We start from the raw sequence: 23,771 nt of genomic DNA, 5'->3' as shown, positions 1-23,771 counted from the left end.
CCCCCTTCCAAGCCAAGTCGCCAGGACCCTATTTCTAATCGCCATGGTGACCTGGCGCCCGGGATTTGTCGAGCCCTGTCCTAGGACATGACTAACTATAGTTAACTATAGTACAAAAAGAGAAAATAATCGCTACTGTTAAGCCTCGTACACACGATCAGTCCATTCGATGAGAACGGACCGATGGACCGTTTTCATCAGTTAACCGATGAACCTGACTGATGGTCCGTCGCGCCTACACACTCTCGGTTAATTAACCGATCGTGTCAGAACGCGGTGACGTAAAACACAACGACGTGCTAGAAAAACGTAGTTCAATGCTTCCAAGCATGCGTCGACTTGATTCTGAGCATGCGTGGATTTTTAACCGATGGTTGTGCCTACTAACGATTGTTTTTTCCCAACGGTTAGGAATCCATCGGTTAAATTTAAAGCAAGTTGGCTTTTTTTTAACCGATGGTTAAATAACCTATGGGGCCCACACATGATCGGTTTTGACCGATGAAAACGGTCCATCAGACCGTTGTCCTCTGGTTAACCTATCGTGTGTACGTGGCCTAATGGGTTAATTTTTTACTGTGAGGCAGTGAAAGTAATATTTACAGTAGAGATTTGCTCTTTTTGTACTATAAAGGGCTCATTTTAGTTTTTTTTAACCCCATTATGTTACTGGCTGATTAATCGATTATGAAAATGGTAATCGATTAATTTCATAATCAATTAGTTGTCGATTAATCAATTAGTTGTTTTGACCCTACTTTAAAGCGAAGCTCCGCCCTAAAGTGGAACTTCCGCTCATCGGAACCCTCCCCCCCTCCGGTGTCACATTTGACACCTTTCAGGGGGAAGGGGGGTGCAGATACCTGTTAAACACACGTATTTGCACCCACTTCCGGGAGTCCTCTCTGCGGGGAGTCTGCGGGTAGTGCATCTCTTCCCGCCCCCGCCCGTTGTCTTCTTGGAAACACTTGGCTCCCAGAACACAGCGGGGACCAGTGAGGACGGCGCTGCGTGACTCGCGCATGCGCTGTAGGGAATGGGGCAGTGAAGCCAGAGCGCTTCACTTCCTGATTCCCTCACCGGAGGATGGCAGTGAGGGCAGCAGATAGACAAGCAATTTGTCTTCTGCTGCAGACGTCACTGGACTTCAGGACAGGTAAGTGTCCTAATATTAAAAGTCAGCAGCTGCAGTATTTGTAGCTGCTGGCTTTTAATATTTTTTTTACAGCAGAGCTCCGCTTTAATAAAAATCTTGAACAAGAAATTATCATTGGCAGAAGACTGATATTGGACTTCTTTCTTTGTTTCTTAAAATGTTTGCAATTTTTTTATTATTATTTCGTATTGAGTCAATTATTTAATATTTCTGCGCTACTGTGGATTCACATATACAGTGGAAATAGAAAGTCTACACACCCCTGTTAAAATGTCAGTTTTCTGAATGTGTTTAGTATATATATATATATGTTTATATTTCACTGTTTTTGATATTTATGTTTTTGAAGTAGCAGCATTTGCTATATTGCATTATATATATTTGAATTATTTAGAGCGCTGGAGATTCATAAATTATATATATGGGCTGCCTTAGTTTGTTCCTGTTTCAATTCTATGTCAGTGCAATATTTCTTATTATTATCATTATACTATGGCACCCAGTTTCAACTTCATAAATCAAACAAACAATGGTGGTAGTTGGAACCTGTGAGTGATAGATTGCTTAGTTTATGATGATTGCTTGCTTAATATCTGTGAATACTGATGGGAAAAAGGCAGTTGAAATGGACTGAAAGCAGCCACATGTAGCCAGCTCTAATCTCTACAAGTCCTGATCCACGATGCCCGTGATGTCGGCACCCAAAGCCGATCTGTTCCTCGGCTCTCGCAAGCTGCCGCCGCCATCTTTGGTAAGGTAATCAGGAAGTGAAGCCGTGCAGCTTCACTTCCTGGTTCCCTACTGCGCATGCGTGACTTGCGCTGCTTGATTCTACTGGTCCCTGCTGTCTTCTGGGACCTGTGTGTCCCCCAGAAGACAGTGGGGGGGGGGCGAAGGTGCCGAAAGTGGCATAGATAGCCGTGCGTGGCTCGGCTATCTATGCACAGAAGTGGGAGCAAAATACCTGTATTAGACGGGTATCTGCTCCCCCCTCCCCCCTGAAAGGGGCCAAATGTGACATCTGAGGAACCGGATAAGCGCAAGTTCCATTTTTGGGTGGAACTCCACTTTAAGGCAGGATCAAGTCTGAAGCAGTGCTTATTGTTGGGAAGTCAATTCATTTTATTCTCATTTCTCAATGTGGATTTACAAAACGTATTAGTCTTCTGTCGTGTGAATGATGCACTTTAAATAAAAGTCAATAGAAAATGACAGGAAATGGTTACCTGTGTCTCCTGATGATAATAGGACAACACTGGGAATCTCCCTTTACTTCTAAACTTTGAGCTCCCCACAATGATCGGCTTGCTTGCTGTAATTGGCACATACAATTCTCGTGGATACGTCTCACACACCTGAAAGACAGAAGATTTGGTAAGGGACAGGCTGAGCTCTGAGGAAGAGGGTATGCCCCCCCAAAACACATGTTAGATTTTCTACTGTGCTATGAATAAGACGTCTCGCCTTGCGTCTGGAGTTCTGATCTGATGCACTTGTTACGTACCGTCTTTCTGAGTACACTAGCAGATGTTCACTAAATAAATAAAAAAGTGTTCATGGTGGTAATGCACTAGGCACCTTCCAGTGTGTTTTTTACAGTTTGTAGAAGATTCCCCAATCTGAGAAGGGCTGCGTCACACAAAGCATTACAGTGACACCATGGCATGTACTGCTGCTTGACTGCTAAAGTATTTCTGTATTCATTTCTAAGGAATGGTCGGGACCTTCTGTATTTTGCTGTCTGTGTCCGTTTAAGAAATTTCCCTTCCTGGTGAAGTTGGTTGTAAGGGGAAACATCAGTGGGCAAACAGGAACAACTGAAAATTAACCAAAGGACTTAGTCTTCTCTTAACCTATTAACCACTTAACCCCCGGACCATATTGCTGGTCAAAGACCAGGCCACTTTTTGCGATTCGGCACTGCGTCGCTTTAACTGACAATTGCGCGGTCATGTGACAGGGCTCCCAAACAAAATTGTTTTTCCTCAGTTTAGGCCGATACGTATTCTTCTACATATTTTTTGTAAAAAAAAAAAAAATCGCAATAAGCGTTTATTGATTGGTTTGCGCAAAAGTTCTAGCGTTTACAAAATAGGGGATCGTTTTATGACATTTTTCTTAATATTTTTTTTTACTAGTAATGGCATCGATCAGTGATTTTTATCAGTACTGCGACATTATGGCGGACACTTCGGACACTTTTGACACATTTTTGGGACCATTGGCATTTTTATAGCGATCAGTGCTATAAAAATGCATTGATTACTATAAAAATGCCGCTGGCAGTGAAGGGGTTAACACTAGGGGGCGAGGAAGGGGTTAATCAAGTTCCCTGGGTGTGTTCTAACTGAAGGGGGGGTGGACTGACTGAGGGAAATGACAGATCGCTGTTCATACATTGTATGAACAGACGATAGGTAATTTCACCCCCTGACAGGACCGGGAGCTGTGTGTTTACACACACAGCTCCCGGTTCTCGCTCTGTAACGAATGTTTGCGGGTGCCCGGCGGAGATGGCGACCCCCGGGCACGTGCGTCGGCATCAGGGGCGAGCGGGGGGCGCGCGCCCCTATTGGCTGCTTGGCGAGGTGACGTATAGCTACGTGCTCTCGCTCAGCGGAGCCGACCTGCTGCGGTATAACTGCGGCGGCTGGTCGGCAAGCAGTTAATAAACTGCCATTGTGTCACTGTTAGAGATATCTGACCACTTCCTTTTCTAATGACAATGCTGTCACCAGGACAGTAAGTTAGGTAGAAAATTAACCAAATGGGAACCAAGGAGAAAAGAAAAACACTGAACGAGTTATAACCATTCCCTAATCAAAGACAAAAACATTTCAGATAGAGATACCCATGCTCCAGCAGAGATTTACAAGCAATATGGTGAGGTGCTGCTCCCGGAATTGCTAAAAACGCTGAACTGGGCGATAGAAGGAGGAAGGCTACCCACCTCAATGCTAGAAGCAATTATTATAGTGCTCCAGAAGGAAGGAAAGGATCAACTAGATACATCATCTTATAGACCGATATCTTTGCTTTGCTCAGATGTAAAAATCTTGGCTAAGAAACTGGCAACGAGAATAAACAAATTCATTCAGAAATTAATACACCCAGACCAGTCTGGATTTATTCCAAATCGGTCCACAAGTATAAACATAAGAAGGCTGTACCTAAACCTACAGACCCCGACGGAGAATGCGGGAGATAGATCTATCCTATCATTAGATGCCACCAAGGCCTTTGATAGTCTGGAGTGGGACTATCTCTGGTACACTCTGGAGAAGTTTGGGTTTGGTCCATCCTTTATTAAATGGATAAAGCTACTGTATAATTCCCCAAAGGCTAAAATAAAAATAAATAATGAAGTTTCACAGTCGTTTGAATTGGAGAGGGGAACGAGACAGGGATGTCCATTGTCCCCTCTCCTTTTCGCCTTGGCAATTGAGCCCTTGGCGACTGCTATTAGAGCTAGACAGGAAATACAGGGGTTCCAGAGAGGAGCAGAGGAGGAAAAAGTTGCGCTGTATGCGGACGATATCCTCCTTTTCTTGGGCAACTCTACAACTTCCCTTAAAACCGCAGTTCAAACAGTAGAAGCGTTTGGACGATTCTCGGGCCTAGTGATAAACTGGGAAAAATCAACACTCTTACCAGTGGATCCGGTAAGCAATATGGATGGGATAGGAATCCCTCAATTAAAAATTGGAGAGAAGATGGAGTATTTGGGCATCGTGGTAACACGTAACCCAGAACAATTTATAAATAATAATTTAGTGCCACTTTTGGGCAAACTTAAACGCAAAGCGGATGTATGGGGACATTTGCCACTGTCGGTGGCCGGACGCAGCAATCTTATTAAAATGATCTGGATGCCACAATTGCTGTATATACTTCACAACTCCCCAGTGTGGATTGATAACCGATGGTTTAAAAAGATAGAGACCCTCTTTAGGACCCTAATCTGGAAAAAGGGAAAGGCAAGGATCAGTCTCCGAACACTGCAACTGCCAACAGATAGAGGAGGGCTATCGGTCCCGCATCCGTATAGCTATTTTTTGGCGGCACAGTTGCAGCATTTGGGGGGGTGTAGTATAGAGGGGGGAGGAAATGCAAGTGGGAAAATGATATTAAGAGGGTCTCCTCATAGATCGGTAATAGAGACCTTAGAGGCCAACTCTTTCTCGGTAAAAAGTCCAACAGTAAAGATGATGGTAAGAATATGCAAGCGGGAAAACTAGCCTTGGGCTATAAAGGATTAACAGAATACTCCCCACTATGGGAAAATAATAACTTAAAAGAAATTTTGGCCATGGGAAAATTAAAAGAATGGGATAAACGTGGGATAACCAGAGTGGCACAACTCTATACAGACTGCACATTAAAACCCTTCTCAGAGCTAAGTCGGGAATATGGCATCCCAAATTCTATGTTTTTTGCCTATTTGCAGGTTAGACACGCACTACAAGCCCAATTTAAATTACAGCCGGTAAGATGGCAAAAGCTCACGCATCTCCAAAGACTAATCAAGATGGGGGTCTTGAAAGGTCTTATCTCAGAATTGTATGAACGGATCAGCGATCAGTTAATAGGAAAAGAGAAGCTGAGCAAGAATAAACAGAGGTGGGAGGAGGATATTGGACTCATAACAAATGACCAATGGGACAGGATACTGGAACTAGAGACAGTGGTTTCACTAGCCCCCTCACAACGGGTTTCTCATTTGTTTCTCCTCCACAGGGTCTACTATACCCCCAAGAAATTATATGGATTTGGATGGAAGTCAGATGACAAATGTCCCAGATGTCAAAATACAGGGGACCTCATCCACATGATGTGGAAATGCCCAAAACTGCATAGATATTGGGCTAAGATTCTGGACATTATAAATGCAGCCTTTGGAACCACTCTGGAACTTGAAGCCAGGGTTTGTCTATTAGGATGCATTGAGGAGAGAATGGGGCAGAGGGATATATTAGTAGCAGTTATAAGATGCCTGTTTCAGGCGAGGAAATTGATCGCACTAAAATGGCAAGCACAAAATCCACCCACAGTAGAGGAATGGTTTAACGTAATGAACAGCACAATTGGGAAGGAAAGGGGAACATGGATTAGACGTGGTAACATCAAAAAACTTGATGCAATATGGGAGCACTGGTTATGTAAAATAGGCCGCTCACTTTAATTAGGGAAAGATAGGTAAAGAATAATTTAAGGAAAAGAACAGAACCAAAAAACGTGTATGCACTTTAAAAGTAAGATAGGAGGGAGGGAGGGAGGGTTGGGAATGGGATTGAAGGAAATTTTTAACCTATGCAATTAATTTTTTGTATGCACATATAATGCACTGAGTATAGAATATGGATTTGTATTTTTTTTTCTCTGCTATATATGTATGGAAACAATAAAAAAAAAAGTATTGAATTTTAAAAAAAAGAGATACCCATGCTCTGGCAGGAAAGTGTAAAATAAAAAGTCCTGCCACCAGCATCTATGGAGCGGTGGAGGAGCGGTGTACACACTGCAAAAAATGAAAACTACATTTAGGTAAGTGAATATACACTGACAGATGTTTCTAAAATAACAAAATACATAAAAATTAAAAAAAAAATACTATATCCACATCACACAGCGATTTTCCACCCAGCTTCTCGGAAGGATGCGAACAGGAACAGGATCACCCATAAAGTGAATTTCCGTTGGTCTACCTAACTCAGCAGGCACAATGAGCGACTGGGACACCTGCACTGTGGAGTTACCTTGTAATCTCTATTGACATCAGACAGTTGCCAGTAAGAATTAGGGACGCCCATTCTCTGATACTCTTCTTTCAGGTTTAAGCACTGCCATCCAAGAATTTGTTCCTTCTCATTTTGTTTAGGATTATAAGAAAATGCGTAGATATCAGCATATCGCACTAAAAAAAAAAAAAATCAATAGGATCAGGTCATCTTTTACATGCTATACTATCTCTCATGTTATATCAGAATCGTATATCACCTTAAAATGGATCTAGCATCACATATTTTCTTATATGCCATTACCTCTCACAGAAATCACAGGACTCCCCCGCTGACAAAGCCGTCATCTGTTTTGTTATTACCAACAAGACAGCAGCATTCTTTATACAGACGTCATCCATCTACTTCTTCAAATGAGATGCTGGCTCAGACATGTACAGTATAAGGGTGTTTGTACAAATGTCTGACACAAATCAGCCTTAGCTGCAGCCTCTCACTTTAGAGAATATTGTTCTTCATTTTGCAAAGGGTCCAATTTGGGTGGGGGGGGGGTTGATTTCCCTTCACTTCCTGTCCCATAGCCAAAACAGGAAGTGAGAGGTAATCCCCCCCAAAGTGAGGGAGAACCTTGTTATCAACAGAGTCACCAGAACTAGTGTTCCCATTGGAAGATGCTGTTAATGCTGTTCTGACAACAACCCAAAATTAGGCAAATTTATATATTTTCTCTTTTTGGTGATAACAGTAAACAGGACGCATAGAGATGGTGAATGGGGGCACATAAAGCAATATAAAACTGACTGGTGTTCTAATCCCTCTCCACTCTATCCAAGAAAAAATGCTTTGCATTTAGCTATACCGTATTTGCCGGCATATAAGACGACCCCCTAATTTTCCCGCTAAAAGGTTGGTTTTGGCATATACTCGCCGTATAAGATGACCCCCTTCCTACTAGTCTGTCTGGAAGCTGAGGGCAGGGCCGTCTTTAATATGGATTGGACCCTGAGCAAACATTTTCTTGCCCCCCCCCCCCCCCCCCCGCAGTGCGTTTGCATGACACAGTTAACGCAAATGCACTGTGTTTTTAAATGCATGGCCCACATACCTAAAAATGCAGCAAGCTTGCCAGTGAAGGAACTGCAGGTAAGTCGCATGGTGCAAAAGCAGGATGGATTTCAAGGCCACTGAAATTTTAAAATGCTGCATGCACCTTTTTTTCTGTGGGAAACGCAGGCCTTGCACCCATTCAAATGAATAGGATGCTGTGCCTTTAAAAATGTGGCCCCCAACCCCTGCATACATGTGAATCAGGCCTAAAGTACGCCCATCAAGCAGTGTCTGGTCTGGTGGTGGCCCAGGCCATGCAAATAAATCCTTCTGGACACAGCCACAGCCTGGACTGGTCAGGATTTACTAACCAACTGTCTGGATTAACTACCTATATGGGGAGCAGGACAGGAGCCTAGGGAGGAGAAAGACCTACCTTGTCCGGTCCTGGCCAGCTCAGCTCGCTCTGATCAGTGGCTGCCTGAGCTGCCTCACTCACAGGAGCACTCTGCTGTCGGCTCCACTGCACAGTCCGACTCCTACCTCCCCGAGGCCTCCCGCCGTGTAGCGCACACACCATTCACGGCAAGGGGCAGGGTTAGAGCGTCAGTGGAGCTCAAGGCCCCGCCCACTCCTCTCTCCTTGCTAGAGAAAATATTCAGCCGCAGAGACTGCACAGTGCACGGATGCCAGGCCCGGCCAGCTTCTGTGCGCAGAAAGTGCAGTCAGGCGACAGACGGACCGCGCCTTAAGGGGCAGCTCTGCTTAAATTGGGCCCCTAGAGATTGACAGGGCCCTGGGCAGCTGCCCCTTTTGCCCTGCGGTAAAGACGGCCCTGGCTGAGGGGTAGCCGGAAAAACAACTGACAGGAACAGGCTTTATTCAGCTTTTTTCAAATCTCACTGTGCCCATTGCATGCCTCACCTCATTGTGCTATTGCATGACCCACTGTGCCATTGCATGTCTCACCTACCTTATCCCTGACATGCAGAGTCTCAGTCAGATTGCAGGCGTCCATTGTTCAAAAGCCGCGCCTCCTCCTCGTCCTGTTCCGTGATAGGCGGAACACTCAGTTTCCCAGCAGAGCCTCTGTTCAGTGTTTCACCTATCACGGATGTCCTCTCTTCCGAGGCCGAGGATAAGAAGACATCCGTGAACACTGAACAGAGGCTCTGCTAGGAAACTGAGTGTTCCGCCTATCACGGAACAGCACGAGGTGGAAGCGCGGCTTTCGAACAATGGACGCCTGCAATCTGACTGAGAATGTGCATACAGGTACCAGTGTATAAGACAACCCCCGAGTATTGAGGCCTATTTTTAAGGAAAAAACGTTGTCTTATACGCCGGAAAATACGGTACTTTAACACTGTGTTTACAAATGTCTGACACATATCAGCCCCAGCTGCAAACTCTCATCTGCTATAAACTCAAAATGTTGCTGGGGAATAGAAGACCCTATGGTTACTGCAAAACAGATGGCAAAGAAGTTTTCAAAGTAAATCTTGCACAACTCTGGCTCATTGTGAGTATAATGACATCCTTATAGTACCATCCGGCTATAAAACATGGTTATAAACACGATTTCCAACCAAGCCAGAAGCCCTAAGCTACAGAACCAATGCTTGTAACCTCTGGCACATATGGCCCGGCCCTTCCCTATACTTGTCATGCTTTCTTTTGGAAAGATATAAAATGTGTATGTATATATATATATATAGCAAAGGGGTAAATCTGTGGTAATATACCCTCCTTCTCCTATCTTACAGGTAAAAAAGTGGTTAGGGTGTAAAAGGAAAGAAGTGAACTGAAACCCCATTGGGCGAATCAAGAAATTAATATTACTTCAGCCTTTTAGTATGTAAAGAAATAGTTTAAAAAATAAAAACAATTAGGCTTGAGTTTCCTGCTTCTCTACAAATAGGCCCAGTGGGCAACAGGCCAAACAAATGGCACCCGCATGGCAGATCGTGTCATTGATACTACAACCCCAATTCCAAAAAAGTTGGGACGATGTGTAAAATCTACATTAAAAAAATGCAATGATTTGCAAATCTCATAAACCCATATTTTATCCACAATAGAAACTAGAAGACACATCAAATGTTTAACCACTTCAATACTAGGCACTTTTACCCCCTTCCTGCCCAGGCCAATTTTCCACTTTCAGCACTTTCACACTTTGAATGACAATTGCACAGTCATGCAACACTGTACTCAAATGAAATTTGTATCATCTTTTTTGAGAGCGATAGAGCTTTCTTTTGATGGTATTTAATCACCACTGGGTTTTTATTTCTAGCTAAACAAAATAAAAAAAGCCTGAAAATGTTGTAAAAAATAAATGCCTTTCTTAGTTTCTGTTATAAAATTTTGCAAATAAGTATTTTCTTTCTTCACTGATGACGCTATACCGATGGGCACTGATGGGGCTGCACTGATTATCAGTGTAAACAGTGTGCTGACAACCTTGCCGGTAATCGGCACTTCTTTCCTCATACAGACATAGCGCGTGAGTTAAAGAGGGTAAAGCTTCAGTTTAAAACAATAAATAAATAACAAACGTTTTATACTTTCCTCCTCTGTGCAGTTGGTTTTGCACAGAGTGGGGGCAGATCGTCCTCTTCTGGGGTCCCTCAGCGGCGCTAGTAGCTTTTCCTCTTCTCAAATGTCCCAAAAGCACTCTCCTTCAGGACACCCATGCGGACGTGCTCCCGAGTCCTGGTTCTGCGTCTACTAATGCAAAAAGCAGGACTCAAGTCCTGCGAACGCGTGGGAACGGAGTTCCTGCACTTTTTTCACAGCAGGAACTCAGTTCCCTTTGTAGGACTAGAGCAGCCGAGCCGCCCGAGCCAATCCTTCACTAAGCGGCGATGCCCAGCTCGAGTCACTGTCAGGGGCAGGCGAACCTTAGTAATCCTTTATGTTACTGGCAGCTTCCTGTATATGGATTCATCGGGTAGTGTGCGGGTATTCCGTCACTTCCTCGATGCCGCAATGTCTCCTGGGAGCTTTTGCCATTGTTCCCAGGAGACATTGCAGAGGTCTGCCGCGAGTTATCGCAGGATTTAGAAAGAACAGTGGATCGAAAAAACATGCGGTTTAGTAATTATGCATATGAGCGTATCATTTTTGGTGGGGGAGTGGATCTCGGGTGGGAGTTCCCACACTTTTTTCCCCAGGACTTGACCCCACCCCTGCGTCATTGGATTTGATTGACAGCAGCAGGAGCCAATAGCTATGCTACTATCAATCTATCCAATCAGGACCCCGAGACACCGGCTTTTGCTGGTGTACTCAAACTGGTGCAAGAAAAAGAGGGTACAGGTAAGTAAAACGGGGGCTGCAGCATTACAGGAGGTTTTTCACCTCAATGCATTTTAACCTCAAGGGTTTACAACCACTTTAAGGACTACCAATAACCATCAAGTTTGTTTACATGAGATTAGCTGGGATCTTTTATTTATGCTCCCCTCTCCAGAATATCCGGGCTATTTTGTCACAAAGCGCTTTGGCACCACCGACCGGTGGTATATGTGCGCTTCACAAACAAATAGTAATAAATAAATAAATTGGACACAGCTGATCACATGGTAAAGTGCCACTGTGATTGGCCCATTATTCCCATCTGTGATCCGGTCACAAAGCGTAGCGATGCATGGCCCAGGGGGCAGGGTTCTGGGAGGACGTTGACGAGTGCCCTCCCAGAACTATAGCACCACGCTGTAGCCGTATTTTGGTTATAGCGCGGTACTTAAGTGGTTAAATTCAGACAATGTGCCATTTTAATAAATAAAGTCATTTTGAAACTAATTTTCTTCTCGGTAAATACATAAGACTACTGAATGCTGATATTGGTGTACTGCTATGTTTTCTTCTATTATATTTCAATATTATATATGTTGGGAAAAGCATAAGTACAAAAAAATATAAAATTTGGGGAGGGCAGTATATCTTACCTGGCTTTGACAGCAGTAGCAGAGAGTTGAAGATGTCATGACAGTCCCTCTCCCTGGGAACTATAAAGTGGACCACTCGAAAATTCTTGCATTGTATCACTAAAGGGCAGCCGGTAGTTGTGAGAGCTAGCTTCTCCACCGCAGCAATGTGATGGTGTAGAATCTGTTACAGATACAAATGTATAAGCCATATTGAAGTTTATAGCAATGAAGCCGGCAGGTCTAAAAAAAACTTTCTAGAGAACCATGAGGCCCCGTACACACGACAGAGGAACTCGACGTGCTTGGCACGTCGAGTTCCTCGTCGAGTTTTGGGATGAAGCCGCCGAGGAGCTCGGCGGGCCGGCTTCTCCCATAGAAGAACGAGGACAACGAGAAAATAGAGAACATGTTCTCTATTTTCTCGTCGAGTTCCTCGGCGGCTCCATCGAGCCAAAACTGTACAGACGACAGAGATTCTCGGCAGAATCCGGGTTTTGACCGAGTTTCTCGGTGAATTCTGCCGAGAATCTCTGTCGTGTGTACGAGGCCTGAGACAAACTGTGTTTAACAGTTTTCTAGAAAATACAAAAGCTTCTGTAGAACCGATTTGGCCATTTTAAAAGTCCAACAAAAATAGTTTTATGTAATATAAACAGGAGACACATACACTTATACTATTATCTACATTTATTAAACCAAACGGAATGCAAAGACACTCAACCTTCATTTAATACCCTGTCCTGGTATATGGCTACTCTACATTAGCCACTTTGCAAACAGAACGTAACACTATCATAATAAAGGCCCAGATTCAGCATAGCTTGCGCTATATTTGCGGGGGAGCAGGGCAACGATTTTGCCCTGCGCCCCCGCAAATATTTTGCGCTGCCCTCGATTCACGGAGCAGTAGCTCCGTGAACTACGAGGGCGCGCCGGCAAATTTGCCCGGCGTAAGCGCGCACAAGTTAAATGATCCCGCCGGGGGCGGGAATCATTTAAATTAGGCGTGCTCCCGCGCCGAGCGTACAGCGCATGCTCCGTCGGGAAACTTTCCCGACGTGCATTACGGCAAATGACGTCGCAAGGACGTCATTTGCTTCAAAGTGAACGTGAATGGCGTGCAGCGCCATTCACGAATCACTTACGCAAACGCCGTGAAATTCAAATTTCACGGCGCGGGAAGGCCGGCTATACTTTAGCATTGGCTGCCCCTACTATTAGAAGAGGCAACCTTGCGCTAAAGTTGCCATACGGAAACTCCGTACCTGGCTTGCGCGGAGCCCGCGCAAGCTTGTGAATCAGTGGTAGTATGCAATTTGCATACTACACGCTGATCACAATGGGAGCGCCCCCTAGCGGCAAGCACAAGAATGCAGCCTAAAATCTGCGAGGCATAAGTGCCTTATGCCGCGCAGATTTTAGGCTGCAGTCGGTGTAACGAGGTTCCTGAATCAGGAGCACTCGTTACACTGGAGCAAGTAAGCAATTGCGCCGTGTAACTTATGGTTACACGGGCGCAATTGCTTCTTGAATCTGGGCCAAAATGTGTGGAAGGGGGAATCGGGTAAATTTTTTCGTTCAACACACTGGTTGAAAAAAAAAAAAATGGACTCATCTATTGCCAGCCTTAAAGCATAAGTTCACCTTTGGAACATGCTACAAGTTCCGCTGTAATTTAGGGTGGAACATGTAATATTTTCCAGCTACTGCCTCCTCTCCTTTCCGATCCCGCCCTCCCTGTGACAGCGCGCCAAAGATTTTCTCCCTGCACCCACTGTCAGAACCTAAAACTCTGCCCACATGGCCATGTAATTCATTCATAGAGTTCTGTGAATGAACTATATCTACCATTGGCTGCAGTGGCTGATGGCTTGTAGTTCTCAATGAAGGGTGCTAGTGGGCGTCTTCGTATTTCATTAATTCTTCCTCCAATTCAATAACTGTCTGCCCGTTCTCATTTGTACCGAGTGTCTGAAGGAGCCTGGCATTGCACCTGTAATCTGTTGATCTCGGGTGCAACGCCTTACAGGCTGCTGAGTAAAAAAAAAAATGCAAATTTTTTTGCCTTCAAAAAAGGTGTGCATTTATTATTACTAAAGGTGAACTTATACTTTAATTGTAAGGAAAGGGAGAAAATCAATAGCTGTGATGGAAGTCGGCACTCAGCAGGTACTTTTTATTCACAATAGCTGAATGTCAGCTTAAATATACATGGACAACCACTTTAATAGCGGTTAACAAGGCACTCAGTGTTATCAGAAGAGCCCTTTCCAGGGCCAGGTTGGCGGTTGTCTGCTCAGCTTCCGGCTTGAACGTTAAATGTCATATGATAAGGCTTTTGTAAACTTGTAAACACGTTAGATTCAATGTACAATTGCCTACCCAGATTTCCTTCTGCTGAGAGTCTATAAACAATAAGTGGGTGGCAGTGAGATACAGAGTCCCAGAAGAAGATTTGTTGCTAGGGCTGAAGCGATCCAATAACTTCACCTGCTCCACCTGCAAAAACAAACAAAAAACAGACTCAGGTACGCACAATAGCAGAGCTCTATATATAGCAGGATGTCAAGGACACCTTAGACGTCCTAGGCAAATGCATACCAGCAACGTAGTGTGACATTTCTGCAGAGGCAAAAAAAAAGGTTCTCAGAGGCATAGTGGGCATGCTCTGTGCCAATAAATAGGCTTGTATACCAAAGTACCCCCATCCATCTGGTGGGAGGGGTTATATAAGGGAGGGAACTTCCTGCCTTAAGGGCGTGCCAGTGTCCATCACCTGAAGGTAGACTCTATAACCCAGGGCTCGACAAATCCCGGGCGCCAGGTCGCCATGGCGACTAGAAATAGGGTCCTGGCGACTTTGCTTGGAAGGGGGGCAAAAAAAAAAAAAAATGTATTTATTTTTTGGTGAGCTGGTGCCATCTGGTGGTGAGCCGTTGGTATTACAAGTTATTACCACCAGATGTGTAAGCTGGCGCCATCTGGTGGTGGCCGTTGGTATTACAAGTTAAACAGCAATTCTAATGTAATTTTTCACTATTTTCACTGGCATCTTCTTCCCTCTAATTAGAACCCCCAAACATTATATATATTTTTTATCCTAACACCCTGGAGAATAAAATGGCGATCATTGCAATACTTTCTGTCATGCCGTATTTGCGCAGCGGTCTTACAAGTGCACTTTGTTGGGAAAAAATTACACTTTTTTTAATTAAAAAAATAAGACAACAGTAAAGTTATCCCCATTTTTTTTGAAAGATAAGGTTACGCCGAGTAAATTCATACCCAACATGTCACGCTTCAAAATTGCGTCCGCTCGTGGAATGCCGACAAATCTTCATAGGCGACGTTTAAAAAAAATCTACAGGTTGCATGTTTTGAGTTACAGAGGAGGTCTAGGGCTAGAATTATTGCTCTCGCTCTACCAATCGCAGCGATACCTCACATGTGTGGTTTGAACACCGTTTACATATGCGGGCGCTGCTCACATATGTGTTCGCTTCTGCACGCAAGCTCGTCGGGACAGGACGCGTTTTCTGGCTCCTAACTTTTTTTAGCTGGCTCCTAGATTCCAAGCAAATTTGTCAACCCCTGCTATAACCCACATAGTAATTACTATGCTTCTCTGTGTCCCGTGATGTACGATAAAGAAAATGCAATTTTTTTTTTTTAAGGCTATTATCCGATTAATCGATTAATCGAAAACAATAATATGAAAATAATCGTTACTTGCAGCCCTAGAGGGAACATCACATGAGCTTATTCACATGGGTATACTATGGCGTACGCCCATGCAAGGACTGCGTTTGCCAGTCTGAGGATGAACAGGTATTCTGTGTAGCTGCACACAAGCAGTTCCGTTCATGTCAATTGGGACACAGCGGCTGCACAGACAGAGCCGTTGCTTCCAATTTGATAGCCTTGCGAGTGCATGGTCTCAAACGCACGTTCTCTGACTCATTCACCTGCACAGCTGTCACATTTAGAGGAGCAGCTCTGTCTGTGCAGCCGCTGCATCCCAATTGACAGGCATGGGACTGCCTGCTTGGGGATGCACCGAACACCTATACCTATCTGTGTAGGTGTATCCTATAGTACGCCTGTGTGAACGAGGCCTTATAGTTAGACTTTTCTTCCCCTTGAAGGAAGACATATGCTCCCTTATTCTGTTTAAAAAGATTTTTAGCTTAGGACTGGAAAAGATTGCGGAGTCACTTCTCTAAAGTCAAACTAAATGATTCAAGAGGAAAAGGTGGCCATGTGTTGCCATGGCAACACGTAACCACTGTCCTACTTAACAGACAAAGTTACTGCTTACAACATAAAACTCAATAACAGCAATGTCAACAAAACTACATCTGATAAGCAAAGTGTACTGTACCGGTTTACTGCACATCAGTTAGCCATTACCAAGAATCACGCCCGTCACGCCTATGACATTTCTTCTCCTCTGGATGCAATGGTGAAGCTCCGCACATTGCACACGTTTGGGTATTCTTTGAAAAGTGAACTTTCACCACATTCACTGAGCTCTGGGGCTAATTTCTATGCAAAGTGAGCAGCATATTTGCCCCATTATTTCTGATGGTATAGTGGAAGCTTCACTATTATAATGAACTAAAAAAAAAATAATAATAATCAAAACCATAATAGGTGTACATAAACCAATGAATGAGTGGCTACGTCAGGGTTTGACAAATTTGCTTGGAATCTAGGAGCCAGCTAAAAAAGTTAGGAGCCAGAAAACGCGCCCCGTCCCGACGAGCTTGCGCACAGAAGCGAACCCATATATGAGCAGCGCCCGCATATGTAAACGGTGTTCAAACCATACATGTGAGGTATCACCGCGATTGGTAGAGCGAGAGCAATAATTCTAGCTCTAGACCTCCTCTGTAAACTAAAAACATGCAACCTGTAGATTTTTTTAAACGCCGCCTATGAAGATTTTAAAGGGTAAAAGTTTGTCGGCATTCCACGAGCGGACGCAATTTTGAAGCGTGACATGTTGGGTATGAATTTACTCTGCGTAACATTATCTTTCATAATATAAAAAAAAATGGGGATAACTTTACTGTTGTCTTATTTTTTAATTAAAAAAAGTGTAATTTGTTCCCAAAAAAGTGCGCTTGTAAGACTGCTGCGCAAATACGGCATGCCAGAAAGTATTGCAACGATCGCCATTTTATTCTCTAGGGTGTTAGGATAAAAAATATATATAATGTTTGGGGGTTCTAATTAGAGGGAAGAAGATGGCAGTGAAAATAGTGAAAAATTACATTAGAATTGCTGTTTAACTTGTACACATCTGGTGGTAATAACTTGTAATACCAACGGCTCACCACCAGATGGCGCCAGCTCACAAGCCAAGTCGCCAGGACCCTATTTCTAGTCGCCATGGCGACCTGGCGCCCGGGATTTGTCGAGCCCTGGACTACGTGATGTGAAATTACACAGATAAAAACACATAGGGAGGTAGGTCAGCCCCTCTTACCATAAGTAAATCTAAATAACATACACTTGTGTATAAAATGACTAGTGATGGACATAAAGTAGCTCAATATCAAATCAGTGTGATAAAAGTCCTTAAAAACAGTCCAATATAAATGGTGAGAAAATATATTAATGCAAAAATGTGCTAGGTGACGAAACATGCACAATACACAGCCAACATGGGATTAATGCCAGTGCAGTGACACAATCTGTGCTGATTGGCCTCTCACATTACTGCTGTAGGGTAACAGCATTGTGGATAATCTGTGAAACTCCAAAGGCTTAGATCAGCTCTCCTGTGGTAAGCCCAGCTGATGGTTCTCTTGCACTGCAAATTCCAGCTCATTGTAGGGGTCCTCCTGTCCTAAGCCAGGTGAACCGGGGGTGGTTGTTATGGCTCCTCTAGGCAAATCTTATGGTGTGGGAATCCTTCCCGGATTTCTCTGTGTAGTAATAACTAATTTATATCTCTGTTTTATCCAATAAACATATCAAAACGTTACTACACTATCTGGGGATCCCTACGAGATTTACCTAGAGGAGGCGCAACAACCACGCTGGGGAAACACCTGGCTTAGGAGGACAGGAGGACCCCTACAATGAGCTGGAATTTGCAGTGCGAGAGAACCATCAGCTGGGCTAACCACAGGAGAGCTAATCTAAAGCATTGGAGTTTCACAGATTATCCACAATGCTGTTACCCTACAGCAGTAAGGTGAGAGGCCAATCAGCACAGAGGTGTCACTGCACTGGAAGAATAGACACTAATCCCATGTTGGCTGTGTATTGTGCATGTTTCGTCACCTAGCACATTTATGCATTAATATATTTTTCTCACCATTTATATTGGACAGTTTTATAGGACTTTTATCACGCTGATTTGATATTGAGCTACCTTATGTCCATCACAAGCCATTTTTTACACAAGTGTATGTTATTTAGATTAACTTATGGTAGGAGGGGCCTACCTACCTCCCGCTGTGGTTTTATGTGTGCGATTTCACATCACATATTCATTTTCATTGGTTTATGTACACCTATTTATTTATTTTTTGATTATGTATTTTTTTTTTTAGTTTATTAGTGCAGCACCATCTTTTAATACTCATTAAAGGGGTTGTAAAAGTTAGTGTTTTTCCCTCTTAATGCATACTGGGCATTAAGGTGAAAAAAACACCTGGCAATGACGCCCCCCCCCCCCCCCCCCCCCCCGTTTTACTTACCTGACCCCGTTCACCTGCTGTGCATGTCCCCCGATGTCCTCTTCTCCACGGAGTCTGGCCATTGATTGGCTAGATAGGATAGATGGATAGCAGCGCAGTCATTGGCTCTCGCTGCTGTCAATCACATCCAATGACGCAGAGCACCGGGGGCGGGACCGAGTGATGCAGTTGACGACTATAGCCGCCGGCTGTATCGTGGGAGCGTGCCCGCAAGCTAACCCCCTTGGGAGAGAGCTTCCCATGAAGTGCAAAACTAGCTGCATAGTGAAGGTAAGTATGACATGTTTGTTTGTTATTTAAAAAAATATATATATTTGAACCTTTACAACCCCTTTAATTTTCTACCATTGGCTACGGATTTAGCTTATCTGTGATTGCGGCTGTTATTCTTGTACTGGTACACAGGGATACCGTGAAAGCATCCTTTTTTACATAGTGGAAGCTTCAGCTTATTTGAGCTGGACGAGTATTTCTTATAATCCATGTAATGCCCAATGTGGTCTGATGTAATACTTGGCAAATGCAATTCAGAGCGCTCTTTCCTGCTCAGTGGTTGGGGCACCTGGCCAGAGGTTTAAACCACAAAACTACATCATTTAAAAAACACTGGAACATTCTGCTTTTTACATTTCCTTTTGTGCAGCTTGTTTTTTGCAAATTATGCACTTTCTTTCTTAGAAAATAATACACCCCTTTGTGTCTGTGCCTACCTTCTCTGATGCATAAATCTGATGAACAATTAGAAAAATAATATACATGTAGTATGTTATATAAGCAGAAAGAACGCAGAGTCTGTTTTATTTATTTTTTAAGAAATGCCCTGCTTTTGCACTGGACCAGAGCTCTTCTTTAATGATCCCACATAATAATAATAATAATAATAGGGCTGTTACTGATCAAAATTTTTTTGTTCGATTAATTGTTTTTTCTTTTTAAACGATTAATCGACTAATTTCGATTAATTATAACGCACATACAGATCCAACTACTTTTAGCTGATCTCCTTGGAGATAAAATCGATGTAGCTACATAAACTGTAAAAATGGTGCGAGTAATACCAAACGGTACCAAAAGCAGTCATAAAAACATGTAGCCAAGTATGATACTGGTATAAAAATGTGTACAACGATACCACTGCTGAATCCAGATGAGGAGAGGTTAACCACTTCCAGACCTGCGCACGACGATGTACGTCCTATTTTTAAAGACGGATATCTCGGTAACGGCAGCAGCTGCTGTCACAACCGAGGTATCCATCTTTAGTGTGCGCGGTCTGGAATCCGATAATGGCGGTCTCCGCGGCGGATTCACCGCGAGATCGCCGTTATCGGTGGCGGGAGAGGGCCCCCCCCCCTCCCGCCGCTCTCCCGTGCCCTCCGCCGCTTACCGGAGCCGTCGGTAGCGGCGGAGGCGATCGGATGCTGTCGGCTGGTGAGCGGGGACGAGACTGAAGGAAAAATCTCCTTCGCCCGTCCCCATAGCTCTGCTGGGCGGAAGTGACGTCAAAACGTCAGTCCCGCCCAGCCTCTTAAAGAGACAAATTTTTTTTTTGGTCATTTGAAAAAATGACATTTTTTATTTTTTTTCTATTTTTTGCATTTAAGCCCAAATATGAGATCTGAGGTCTTTTTGACCCCAGATCTCATATTTAAGAGGACCTGTCATGCTTTTTTCTATTACAAGGGATGTTTACATTCCTTGTAATAGGAATAAAAGTGATTTTTTTTTTTTTTTTTTTTTTCAGTGTTAAAAATTCTAAAATAAATAAAAATAAATGCGAAAAGCAAAAAAAAAATTTCTTAAAGCGCCCCGTCCCGACGAGCTCGCGCGTAGAAGCGAAGGCATACGCGAGTAGCGCCGACATATGAAAACGGTATTCAAACCACACAAGTGAGGTATCGCCGCGATCGTTAGAGCGAGAGCAATAATTTTAGCCTTAGGCCTACTCTGTAACTCAAAAAATGCAACCTGTAGAATTTTTTAAACGTCGCCTATCAAGATTTTTAAGGGTAAAAGTTTGACGCCATGCCACGAGCGGGCGCAATTTTTAAGCGTGACATGTTGGGCATCATTTTACTCGGCGTAACATTATCTTTCAAAATATATAAAACAATTGGGCCAAATTTATTGTTGTCTTATTTTTTAATTCAAAAAAGTGAATTTTTTCCAAAAAAAGTGCGCTTGTAAGACCGCTGCGCAAATACGGTGTGACAAAAAGTATTGGAATGACCACTATTTTATTCTCTAGGGTGTTAGAAAAAAAAATATATAATGTTTGGGGGTTTTAAGTAATTTTCTAGCAGAAAAAAATGTTTTAGTCTTGCAAACACCGAATCTGAAAAACACCTAAGGTCTGGAAGTGGTTAACATCAGTCCGTCGGCATGTAGATGTCCCATGAAGGGAACTATCTCAACTCCCAGAGGATGGTTGTAGAATCCCAGGTTGATAGAGGGAAGTGATAGAGGGAAGTGTAACAGCCCTTGCGTGTGGCAGATAGTAAGATCCCGCCGGCATACAGATATGAAGGCACAGCAAAGGAGCCCTTCAGATGGACACGGCAAGCCGCGCCAGTGTCCGTGATGTTACTGGATCTCCGACGGAACTCCCTGAAGGCCCAGAAGCCGGCGGAGAGGTGAGTACCAATCAAAAGAATTTTAATCGATCAAAAAGATTTTGATCGATCAAAAAAATTAAAGATTAATCGATTAATTAAAAGTTTATTTGCACAGCCCTAAATAATAATAATAATAATAAAAAAGTAAAATAAAACACTGTGTTCCCCATTCATAGTTGTATTGGTTCAGAATGTTGCAGGATTATCCACAGCACTCTACTAGAAGACTTTTTTTCCCTTGGTGACAATTATTCTGGGGTAATTTACTTCCTGTCAACAAAGAATTTCTTCAGAGATTGCAACAAAGGAAGCAATCAAGCCAGGGCTTCAAGCAGATGTACCGACCAATAACAGCTGTGCTCATTGTTAGAAATATGTAAACAAAACCACATGCACAGAACGCACTGTGCCAACCGCGCAAACCAGGGAACGACGATCCTGTGCATCATCTACATCAATCTCAGCTGTGCATTCTAAGATCATGATGCTTTCTGCCTACATATAATCAGAGCCTTCCAAACAGGATTAATCCTTTTTAGCACCTGTTCATGTTACTTTATAATGAGAGAGAAAAACAAAGGGGTTAATTTACTAAAACTGGAGAGTAGAAAATCTGGTGCAGGTCTGCATACAAATCAATGAACTTTCAGGTTTGGTTTGTCAAAGCTTAAAACTAGGGTTGTCCCGATAGCACTTTTTTAAGACCGAGTACAAGTACCGATACTTTTTTCCAAGTACTCGCCGATACCGATACTTTTTTTTCAATGTCATATGGCAGTTTGACAGATGGGGACTGATAGTTGGCACTGACAGGTGGCTGGCACTGATAGGCGGCACTTATGGGCACTGACTGGTGACTGGCACTAATAGGTGGCTGGCACTGATAGGTGGCACTTGTGGGCACTGATTGCACTGATAGGTGGCACTTGTGGGCACTGATTGCACTGACAGGTGGCTGGCACTAAAATGCTGCGAAAAATTACACTGAATTTATAAAAAAAAATAAAAAAATGCTGCAACGCCCATCTTGGTACACCCTGCACTCCGCTGCAGCAAGCAGCAGCAGACATCTTGTTACATGCAGCCCATATAGCTCAGGCTGGGTGTAACAAGATGTCTGCTGCTGCTTACTGCAGCGGAGTGCAGGGTGTACCAAGATGAGTGTAGGGCCATTCAGCCTCTGACATGTTACACAGACCCCTCCCCCTACAGTGCAGACCCCCCTCCCCCTACAATACAGGCCCCCCTCCCCCTACAATACAGACCCCCCCCCACTTCAGACCCATAATGCTGTGGACCTCGGCTGCTCAGATGACCAGCGGGCGGCATGGCGGTGACAGGGAGGCAGTGACACACAGGCTGAAGCCTGGCTTTGCGGGGGGGGGTCCATCGTCACACCCGGGACCCAGGCGCAGCTCTGACAAATCTCGGCTGCGACTGTCTCACAGCCGAGCAGACCGCAGCCACCTCCCCCTCCTCTGTGTATACTACAAGTGCTGTGGTGCCCCCCCCCCGCAAAGCCAGGCTTCAGCCTGTATGTCACTGCCTCCCTGTCACCGCCATGCCGTCCGCTGTCTCCACGATGTCCTCTTCAGTCGCGGAAGGGGAGCACCGGCCCGACACCCCACCCCCCCGCGTGTGCTGCCTGCCTCCTCTACAGCCAAACTCCGCCTGCACTCCCCCCGCCTTCCCTAGACACTGAATCCTCTCCGACCACTCTACATAAAAAAAAAAAAATGTATCGGGGAATCATCGGGAGCATTTGTGCGAGTACAAGTACTCGCGCAAATGCTCTGTATCGGTCCCGATACCGATACTAGTATCGGTATCAGGACAACCCTACTTAAAACGATTGTAAAGGAACAAAAAAATACCAATCATGTCTATACTGCCGATCGCTCAGTTCTCAGAGCTCCGAGAGCAGAGAGCCGGTGACTATTAGTCACCAGCTCTCTGCTCTGCCCTTACACACTCACTGGAGCACTTAGACTGTTGAGAAAGCGGGAGCCACTGACTCAAGCTCTTTGTGGCTTGCTGAGAGGCTGAGCTGGGTGCCGGTCCAGGCACCCAGCATCAGCAGGGACTGATGTAAATGTACAATGTATATGTAAAGCGCTGTGTAAATTGACGACGCTATACAAGTACCAGCACGGCAGCGCTGTTTTTAAATTGTGACAGCGGCAGTAGACATAAGGTATGGGTGGAGAAGATGTAGATGCTGATACGTGTAACCCATTCCAAAGGTGAACTCTGCAAAGCTCCACAGGCTCCTTGGAAAAAAATAAATTAAATAAATGCAGCAAAAAAAAAAAAAAAAGGTTCTTTTATTATCTTTTTTTCAAAAGGTGAACTTTAACCACTTGCTGACTGCCTCACGTAGATATAGGTTGGCAGAATGGCAGGGCAGGCAAAGCAACGATATATACATTGCTTTAAACCTGCCCCCTAGCGAGCGTGCACACGCCCTCTGTGGTCTCAGTGACCGTGCCCGCAGAAACTGCGGACTGAATGTCTGCCGGTATCCCTCGATCGGGTCACAGCACGGCAGAACGGGGGAGGGGGGG

The 23,771-nt window shown here is 44.2% G+C and overlaps 1 protein-coding gene across 1 annotated transcript in view; it reads right to left on the bottom strand.

Annotated features, from left to right (window-relative positions):
- The window catches only part of MTMR6 (myotubularin related protein 6), a 96,936-nt gene that overhangs the window by 54,569 nt on the left and 18,596 nt on the right, over nt 1-23,771 (bottom strand). Inside the window, exons 2-5 of the mRNA XM_040340504.1 lie at nt 14,262-14,378; nt 11,898-12,060; nt 6,913-7,070; nt 2,383-2,511 (exon numbers count right to left, since the gene is read on the bottom strand). Coding sequence (XP_040196438.1) covers nt 2,383-2,511; nt 6,913-7,070; nt 11,898-12,060; nt 14,262-14,378 — 567 coding nt within the window. The remainder of the gene's footprint in view (nt 1-2,382; nt 2,512-6,912; nt 7,071-11,897; nt 12,061-14,261; nt 14,379-23,771) is intronic.

The sequence above is a fragment of the Rana temporaria genome, chromosome 2, assembly GCF_905171775.1.
Source record: "Rana temporaria chromosome 2, aRanTem1.1, whole genome shotgun sequence".
Lineage (NCBI taxonomy): Eukaryota > Metazoa > Chordata > Amphibia > Anura > Ranidae > Rana > Rana temporaria.
This window is presented reverse-complemented; position numbering and strand designations above follow the sequence as displayed.